The 10,605-nt window shown below is 36.3% G+C and overlaps 1 protein-coding gene across 1 annotated transcript; it reads left to right on the top strand.

The window, feature by feature from the left end:
• The first annotated feature begins 3,611 nt into the window (after window positions 1-3,611).
• Window positions 3,612-4,866, top strand: LOC125209074 (cytochrome P450 89A2-like). Its single transcript, XM_048108671.1, has 2 exons — window positions 3,612-3,854; window positions 3,948-4,866. The coding sequence occupies exon 2, from the start codon at window positions 4,310-4,312 to the stop codon at window positions 4,673-4,675; it is 366 nt and encodes a 121-aa protein (XP_047964628.1). The 5' UTR covers window positions 3,612-3,854; window positions 3,948-4,309; the 3' UTR covers window positions 4,676-4,866.
• The last annotated feature ends 5,739 nt before the right edge of the window (window positions 4,867-10,605 follow it).

The raw sequence follows: 10,605 nt of genomic DNA on the forward strand, positions 1-10,605 counted from the left end.
CAGTGGAAAATGTACAATTTTATTTTTCTTTATAGCTTGGTAAAGGAGCGAATTAAAGTATTTATTTCTTAGGTTTTACGGCATAAAAATCCACTCAAATCCTCTAGAAACATTCAATTCTTCCGCATTTTCAAATGAGATCGAATTGTCCAAATTTTCTACTTTCCCAACTTGATATAAACTTTTTATAAATAGTACTCTTCTTTGTTCATAAAAGAAACAAGAATTAAAGAATATATAAGTATCTATTTCATGTACCAATTACTTGTGTCTACATTTTTAAGACTAATACCCACATAAGAGTGACTCTTATTGTGAGACAGAAAGAGTATAAATATTTGTGTGCACATTATTGCCGCGAGATTCTTTATGGCTCCTTTGGAGTGACGGGTCACGGGAGGCATTGAAGATGTTGATTACAAGATTGGAGAAGAAGAAAGTCGAATGAGAACATGAATGATACTAATAATTTGGGGAATGGATCCCCTGCTGTGCAAAATGCCACAACAGGAAATGTTGTGTCAATCTTCAGCATCTATTAATTTTCAAATACTTAGATTGTTTTGATTTGTTTTCATTTATAGGGTGAAGATTGACCCAGCATCCCCTGCTGTGGCATTTTGCACAGCAGGGGATCCATTCCCCAAATAATTGATACGTATTAAATTACTCTCCCCGTCCCCTATTAAGAGTCACACTTTTTCATTTCGGTCCATCCCCAATTAAGAGTCACACTTTATTTTTACCATAATTAAATGGTAAGTAGGTCTCACATTCCACTAACTCAATTCACTCACATTTTATTATAAAACCAATATAAAAAAATGTGTCCCACATTCCACTAACTTTTTCAACCAACTTTTCTTTACATTTCTTAAAACTTGTGCCCGGTCAAAGTGTGACTCCTAATAGGTGACGGAGGGAATAGAAATTAACATATAAAGTAATCATAAAATAATGAAAAGAAATATTCATCTTCCAAGAGGGAAGTGGCGACGATTTTGGTAAAAGGAGAAAGATAGTTTATGAGAAATCGTAAATAAGAGAATGATAAAAAAAATTTATTTCTTGATTCTTGATTCTTAATAAATTCTTCACATATATTTATAATATATGGGAATCCAATAAGATATCCATCGGGCATGGAAATAAATAGAAATAACTCAAATCAAATTTTAACAATCTATTGAAACACTCCCTCCGTCCATGAATAAGAGTCTCATTTTTCCATTTTGGTCTGTCCACGAATAAGAGTCCCGGTTCATAATTACCATAAATAGTAAAGAGACCCCACATTCCACTAACTCATTCCACTCACATAGAAGTATCATTTAAAACTAATATATACAAGTGGGACCCCTATTACACTAACTTTCTTCCACCCACTTTTTTCTTAACATTTTAAAATGAGTTTTTGGCTTTTTAAACCAAAACCTTTCCCCGAATTCCGGTTTTTCCCATGAACTATGAGATTTGTTTTTAAAACCCCGAACTTTCATTTCGTTAGGATTTTCCCAACCCGACCCGAATAGCATAATTCAAAATGTTAAAGTTATGTTTTGTTTATTCAAAAGTTGTCATTTGTTATGTAATAATTGTGACTATATGTATTATTGTGCCAAATAGGTACCAAGTAATCAATTTAGTAACAAATAGGATTAAAATTGACATGTAGACAACCCGAGTTTCGTCGTTGATCCGCCGGGGGAAAATCCTAACGAAATGAAAGTTCGTGGTTTTAAAAACAAATCTCATAATTCATGGGAAAAACCGGAATTCGGAGAAAGGTTTTGGTTTAAAAAGCCAAAAACCCTTTAAAAATCCGCAGCATTTAGAAATGAGACTTTTAATCGTGGACGGATGGAGTATATAATAAAGATAATAGTACTAAACACTTCACCGCAACATCCGTTCCAATGAGCAAGAACTAATAAACATGGAATTTATATAATTTAACATTGTTACACATAAGTTGTTTTAAATGCAATGTGAATGAACATATCGGAGTAAAACTGATAACCGTACACCGGTTAGCAGTCCTTTGAGTAGGACTAATGACAGTCGAACTCGGCGGTCCACCGGCGTATCAGCGGTCAAAGAAGAACCCATCCAGCAGTCCGCCCAGTTGGACGCAGGGTGAAATCAATGGTCCGCTAAAATTGACATGTTCATCCAATTTCGACTAGGTTTCAAAGTTATCATATCCTTTGCAGTCCAAGCTTATCCCAATTCGAATTGGACGATTTCCATCCCTACATTCCCCATTCAAGACTATTGTTAAAAATCAGATATCAATTATCAAAGAGCAATCAGTGACGAAATTTCAAGGCAATGAGAATAAGATTGAAAATTTCTAAATAAAACCGACGGGATTTGTCTAGTATTTAACAATGTATTGTTTTTAACAATGATTTTTGTGCACCTGTCTATAGAAAACTAAATTATAGAATTCTAGGATTTTATTGTAGCTACTCTTACATTATTTAATTTTTTATGTTTGAAATCGGGACCTAGTTTTATTTTATCCATTATCGTGGGATAATGTGTCTGAATTTCTTACAAATTATGGGATTATCAAGTGGTATGCTATGTATTTTAAAAGAGGAGTAGCATGCTAGAAAAATAGATAAATAGTACTAAGACGTTTGAGACTAACTACTGAGGACGAGGGAGAACCTAAGATTTTTTTGGAGTTGCAATATATTATGTTTTATATCGGCCCTCGAATGTGATCAACAAATCGAGATTGTCCATAAGGAGGTTTAGAATACATAAATGACCGTCTTCGTAATTTCAATTGTCTGATGGGGTCTGCAGCCGAAAAATAAATAAAGCAGAGTTCTAGATCTATACAATAGATTATTTAGACTAATTATATTCGTCCAGTTATCACATGTATTATGCATAAAACTTGAATTAAGTCATGTTTTTGATTAATTGAAACTTCAAGTATGCTTTTTACGGAGAGAATTAATAACCTTTTTTATTCTCCAAACAAACGTAGATGGCTCACTATTTTTCCACGTGATGATCTTCAATACCAAGCCACATATCTTCTAACTGGTTCCCAAACAGTATTGTCATATCACATTGAGCTGATCTTGTTAAAATATATAGGACTTAAATAAAGAAGAGATAGAAATCCCACATGGAGTGCAAAGGAAGAATGTGTCGTCTGGAGAGAGAGACGAAAATTGCAGTGTGTACAAACTGTCTCTCCTTTATTCTTCTATTTTTTAAGTTACATATTGGGATCAATCAGAAATATTTTTAATGCAGGCCACACCTATTTAGCATTTAACTAATTAAATTGAATCCCATTAAAAAGATTAGTGCTCATATAATACATGTAGCATATCATTTTAATGAAATTAGTATTTTCTCTTTTAAGAAGTGAATTACTCAACATACAATCCTAGTTAATCTTATTCATATAAATAAGTTGCACGATGCGAATCAAGAAAAATATAGGAATATCTGTGATATTGTGTTACAATTACACAAACACTTTCCAAAAAGATGTACTACTAGGGGGCGTTTGTGTGGTATGATAGCCCTAGATATAGGCTGCTATCTAGGTTCTATCTAGTTTTTGATTGGTATGATATAACTACACGAGTACCCGGTATAAACTCAATGACGGAAAAATCTATGATCGCTATCTACAATTTTCATATACGCCTAACCATGCTGAAGGTTGTGATTGAAGTTATGTTGCTGATCCAAATTGTGTGCTAAACATCTGGTTGTCTAAAACACCCCTCCCCTTCCTCCTCTCTCCTTCTACTTCATACTGATATGTGACGAAAAATTGCACTGGCATCAAATTTTACATCCGCCGCCGACGATTTTCGGTAATTCAGTCGTCGTTCCTCTGCTGCGCCGGTGAGGTTGATTGATCACTTCCAGTACGCTATGTTATGTTTACTTGTGCTACTTTGTTTTAGGGATAAACTGCAAGAGAGTCAAATCAAGGAGATCGAAGCGATCCAGCGAAAATCTGTTGAATTTCCAGAGATTCGCCGTTCAATTTCTGGCCTCGGCTAGGGCGGATCATATTCCGGAAGCGGTGGAAGGAGCTGATTGAAATCTGCAGCGAATAGGATAGAATCATGGTTTCGCTCATCAAGGTCGAATTGAATCGAAGAATACGAGGAATTCGAACGTATTGGTAGCATACGTGGACACATTCGCGGATCTGATCCTACCGGAGGAGAAGAGGAAGCTTCGCGAAGAAGAAATCGTGAGCATATGCAGCGAATTCGTCTCCGCCGGCACCGACACCACATCGACGGCGCTGCAATGGATAATGGCGAATTTAGTAAAGCACCTAGAAATTCAGGAGAAACTGTACCAGGAGATCATCGGCATGGTGGAGGGCGACGTGGTGGAGGATGAGGATATGCAAAAGCTGTCGTATCTGAAGGCGGTGGTGCTGGAGGCGCTGCGGCAGCATACACCGACTCACTTTGTGTTGGCGCACAGGTTGAAGGAGGAGGTAGATCTGGACGGTTACCGAATCCCTAAGGATGCCTACGTGAATTTCATGGTGGCGGACATGAATTGGGATCCGGAGGTGTGGGAGGAGCCGATGGAGTTCAGGCCGGAGACGTTCGTGGAGGCGTGCACGAAGGTAGATCTTTCCGACGCCGACGATTTGTATGTGATTTGCTAGAGGTTAATCGCCTCCACGCTTCTCACACCGACGCGAATTTGAGAGAGGCGCGTATTGTATTTAGTTTGGGCGCCATTTTGAATTGAGGATGAATAACATAGGGTTTCCCAAGGACAATTTGGTCAATACAAAATGTTTATGAGGGCATATTTGTCAATCAGTGTTGCTATCATGATTTTGTAATAGCTCAATCAAAGACCAAATAAGTTATATGATTTGCACTATTGATGTACCGGAAGGGGTGCATTAGGTCTCGGGTTGTGTTGTGTTCAACTGATCAGGAATTAACTCATAACCTAGTCGTGTCGCTGGATCGAAAACCTAAAAACCTGGTATCAAAGAAATTCCTCAACCCACTTCTACTGGCTAGTATAGTGAGAGTAAGGGTCGAATCCCACAAGGAACGATGGTTGCAGCTCTAGATGGTGGTGACACCCTGGAATGGTTGGTTAGCTACCACGCTTGAGTTGAGATTTTACCTAGACGACAACTAAAGGTAGGTTGGACTCTACTGACTGGCTATCTGACATCTGGGTGGGGTCGTACATATGAGAGAAAAGATATGCGTCTGGAGTGCATGTGAAAAGTGAGAGTTTACTAAAACTGGTTAAACAAAAACTGGGGTGAATATCCTAACGAAATGGCTGACACGCTGACATATCTGCATAAAATCTGACAAAAGTGGAAGGACAAAAGTAAAAAGTGGCTGAAAAGTAAAGTGGTCCTAAAAAAGTGGATTGTGATGTTTTCTTCTTCTACAAGTATGCAGAAAATTCAAATAAACTTAGACTCCATGGATGTACTCAGATTTAACTACTTCACAAATCAGATCCGTAAATTAAAAATGCTTACACTCAAAGATTAGCAGCTAATAACTTCAGATTACCCCTACTGACTAACATGCGAGGTGACAACAGTAACGTAAGGCGAAAAACTCATGCATTCAACCTTAGATCGAAACAAGGAAAACTCGAAATTCTAGCTACCGAACCCAAATCTAACTTACTCAAACGAAAACATGCTTCATACTTAGAAAATAGACGTAAAAAAGCAGAAATCTAAACTAGGCAAAATGAAATATAAGGACGAACAAAGAAAACAAAAGAAAAGCAACTTCCATAGAAAATGTTTGGATCGCAACAAAAGACTTCAAAAACAACTGAAGATTTAAGTTCTAACAAGATCCAACAAGCTAAAAACGAGATAAGAAGTTAAACTAAGAAATCCAGTAAAGATTGTTTTGCCACTTGGGCGATGAAACAGTTTCTAGACTACTAAACGACTGGAAGAGTAGACGATGGACGATCTCCGGTGGAACTCGGACGGCTTCAAGTGATCATGACTGGTGGCGAGGAACGAGAGTTGAGTAGCTAGCCTCCGCTTTAGAGCTAAGACTTCAGAGAGCGGTTTCTAAGTGAGGTTGTTGTATGTTGGTAGGTAGATTGTAGATTATGGGAGATGCTCACTTTTTTCTTTATGTGACCTTCTATTTATAGGGAGGCTTGCCCTAAAAACTAGGGTTGTTCTTCCTTTCAAATTGTCGTTTTTGCCCCCGTTAAATAGTTGGTCATCTACCAGCTTTCCTCTTCTCTCCATCTCGAGCCTTAGGGCATGCATCCTGGTCAGTATTGCACCCTTCTGGCTTACTTTTTCACTTGAACTTCCCGATTCCGTTCCTGCTGACTTGCACATTTTTCCTACACACTTATGCACTTTTCTTGCAAAATATACACATTAAGCTCATCATACTGACCAGTAACCAAGTTCTAGAAAACGACTTATCATCTATCAGTCCAAACAAACATCCGATTAAGATATAGTACTATCAACACTATCATGTAAAACCCTATACAACTACCATATCATACACAATACTTTCGTACCAATCAAACCCACCCTAGTAAGTAGAAGTCTTTTTATCTGCACAAGATCATATACTTTTTTTTCTCACTTTATAAACCCGTGGAAAAATTATAAAATTGTGCAATTCATTAACTAATTAGTCATGTCCGCACAAATCATATCCTATCCACTAAAATAATTATAATTATCTCAGAATTTCCACAATAAGAAACGTAGGCCACGGTTTAAGTAGTAATTAAGCAATCTCTGAGAATTAGTGATTAGTGATTTGCGTTTGGAGTATAATTAAACCTTTTCGAGGGGCATAACTTTATAGGTAATCATACTTGAAAATCGGCCCTTTTCTTTTAATTTCACAGTTGCCCCACTTCCACAAAAGGCATAATTGTATTTAGAGTTAGCCGATAATACTTGAATTTTTATCAAATTTTAACATTTATAGCAGCAGTAAAACGAGTAATAAATTATCAAAATATTGATTATTTTGTAAACAAATTAATGATATCATCTTATTTTAAAACCAATCAATATTACATTAATATTATAATTTGACAACTTGACATCATCAAACATCTAACTCATACATAGAAATAGGGGAGATTGATCTCCTGTTGTGCTGCCACTAGAATAGGCTGTGCTGCGCTCTCACATATGAATATTTTATATAAAAATAAAATGTTAAAATATTAATTAAGTTTTTTTTAAAAAATTGTGCTGCAAGAGCACAAGTTATTTGGGGTTAGCACGAGTTTTAATGTATGACTGGTAACTTATGAGAGAATAAGAAAAAGTTGTTGAAAATATGTAGTGGATGGTGGAGCCCATTAATAATAAATTAAAAGGAAAGGAGAAAAAAGTTATCATAAATGAATATGGACTATTTATATGGGACAGACGAAAAAGGAAATATAGTCTATTTCTATGAGACAGATGAAGTATTATACGTGAATAAATAATATTTTTTGTCTTTTAATTGTGACGTTATATTAGTGTCCAAATTTTGATTTAAAGCAAATTTGAACAGATGAATAGTGTGGAAATTTATAGACGGGTTTAAAATAGATATACTATGGATTATGACTAGGGATGTCAGTTAAGCCCGAATTCCCTCTAAATTTAGAAGATTAGAGTTAAATTTTTCAACCCGAAAATACTACAATCTGATAGCATGTGCCCTATTAGCCCGCAACTAGAGTGGGTCGGACCTAAAACACGATAGGCTGACCCAGTATGTTGTACATAGGTACAACTATTGTTTATTATTTTTTCATGTTCGACACATAATTCAACTTTTTATTAATTATTTTTATAATATAAATAACAATAAAATAATTTGTTTTTATATATAATATACATATTCGTTACTCCCTTCGTCCCACAATAGGAGTCATATTTAGTGTGGGCACAGACTTTAAGAAATGAAAAGAACAATGACGTGAAAAAGTTAGTGGAATATGAGATCCACTTTTTATATTGATTTAATAATAAGATGTGAGTGAAGTGAGTTATTGGAATGTGGGACCTACTTACCATTTATGATAAAAGTAAATGTGACTCTTATTGTGGAATGGAGGAAGTATATTTTTATTAATATATATAAATAAATAAATTTAAAAACTTATAACTATAAGAAATATTCTAATTCTAAAGTATACTTTAAAATTTCTCAAAGTATGTTTACTTTTTATTTTATTCATACAAATTTTAAATTAGCATAATTTGTTAAAGTTTAAACATAATAGTATATCTCAAAATTATCATACATCCTATAAATATGACTATTTTTCATCATTATGTACCACATATTAATTTTATTGGTAGCAACCCGATTAGCCCCATGGACTATTCAAAATCCAAACTTTTAGGGTTAGGGTAGAATATTTTTAACCTGATAAAATCACAATCTGATTAGATTGAGGTTGACCCGAAACACATTGAGCAAATATGTTTGACATCCCTAACTATGACCTACCAATGAGGCGGATCTTATGATAAAATCCAACATGCGAGATCAAGATGCAAGTGGTGAGGAACAGAACAAATGAAATTATGCCAAGTCCAATCAATCCACGCAGGCACACACAATAGTACCCATAGAGAATTGTACTCGCTCCACCCACCACTAGGAGTCTCAGTTTATCAGTTTAGTCTGTCCTCATTAGGATTCTCATTCACTTTTACGATAAATGGGGATAGACCTCTGATAAGGCTCGTTTCATGCATCAGTTTTTGGGTGATTTTACATGCTTTCGGGGGAAGATAATTGGAAAACAATGAGTATAAGTGTGCAAGTTTCTGTTGGACCGAGTAGATTGTGCAAACTGGCCGAGCAGACGCAGTTTGAGCAAAAATGGAGTGTAAATGCCGAAAAGCCATCTACTTGATCAAGATGAATTATCCAAAGGAGCAGTCAGTGCAAGGAGTAGGAAAGAAGAGAGAGAATTCGAAGTCACCCATTACTGCAAGGGTTCAAATGTCAAATCATGAAAGGCATGAAGGGGTTGGCAGCGGAAGCGCACATCAAATAAATCACATAATAATTTCAATCTATTTAGTGGATTATTTAGACAAAATCTATTCGCGTAATTATCACATGTATCATGCTCATAACTTGAATTAAAACATGCTTTAAGTATAATTGAAACATAAATTTTTTTTTTTTTACAGAGTAGGAATAATACTTTGATGATTCTTCAAAGATTCTCCTCGTGAAGATGTCGAGTACTAGACCCTAGATCTTTTGATTGGTTCCCGGACTGTATTCCGATATCAGTGTGGGCTGATCTCACTGATACACTAGGATTTTGCACTTTTTTAAGGCCCTTATTTGGTCTGTTTTCAATGTCTTAGATGCAATTCATGTCCATATTTTACATGTTTGATCTATTTTGGTATTTTGACATGTTTTGTGAGACTTGTGCATATTTGAGCTAAAAAATATAGGAAAAAGTCGAAGATGGAAGTCTGGAGCGTTCAAGACGCCCAGCGGCCCGCTGCATGTGTCGCAACGACCGCTGGCCCATAGAGACCGCTACGCCCATAGCGGTCCGCTCCGGAGAATGTTGTGCTAAAAATCTGAAGAGCCCAGCGACCGCTGGGGAGTGCGCAGCAACCACTCGAGAAGGTCCCGAAGCCACTGGACTAATTTGCAGTGCCCGCTACATCACATGCAACGACCGCTACACAAATGGGCAGAAGCTACGGGCAACGCACATCGACCGCTGGCCAAGGTCCAGCGGTCCGCCGCGAAAAAGCGGTGCACGATTTGACCTAGCTTTCCTACAGATTTTACCAAAATAAGCCAACCTTTTCCTTATATCCATAGGACTCGAATTATCTCCTATATATACCCCCTCAAACCTCTTCATTAAGGAGAGACTTACACACACTTTTTGTCTCACAATTCTAGAGCATAATATTTGAGAGATCTTCGATGTGCAAGAGGTTGAAGAAGGATTCAAGTAAAGATCAAGGCTACAGGATTCTACCTTTGGGTTTTGTTGCTTTAGTTCTTATTTTTACATTGTTTTTCCTTCAAACTATGTTTTTAGATTATTCTATCATGTGTAACTAAATTCATAGGATTCTAGGGATGTGTTAATAAGTCTTATTGGTTTATACAATTCCTTTTTCTATTTAATACCCGTTTTATTTTTACTTCATTTCTTCCTTAAGTTGTTCCGTAATACTGCATGTTTGAGTGACACATTCGATGCTGATTTAATATAACTTGTTACATAATCGTGAGAGGAGGTTGGCGAGTTAGATACACTTAATAGACACTACAATTAGCTTCCCTTAAACGGCACTGTTAATTGAGAGTGAGGACTTTTTAAGGGTCTTAGAAGCTTTTAGGAGTTACGAATCTAGGATTAACAATCCTAGTGTTAGTAATCTACGCTTGTACCGCATGGGCATAACTAGTGTGGCTCGTTCTATCGAAGTATAAACTGTGCTAGGGTATTGTAGTTGGAATTTGTATATCCATAATAGTGAACGCACATCCCTATGTTGCAATCTGCTATTCACCGCTTTCAGTATTCTTGTTTTCAAAAGTTTTTCGTAAA

The sequence above is a fragment of the Salvia hispanica genome, chromosome 3 (genome assembly GCF_023119035.1).
Source record: "Salvia hispanica cultivar TCC Black 2014 chromosome 3, UniMelb_Shisp_WGS_1.0, whole genome shotgun sequence".
In the NCBI taxonomy this organism is placed as follows: domain Eukaryota; kingdom Viridiplantae; phylum Streptophyta; class Magnoliopsida; order Lamiales; family Lamiaceae; genus Salvia; species Salvia hispanica.

Bases quoted from the DNA above. Each gene is read 5' to 3' on its own strand.
- LOC125209074 (XM_048108671.1), top strand. From the start codon at position 4,310: ATGGCGAATTTAGTAAAGCACCTAGAAATTCAGGAGAAACTGTACCAG.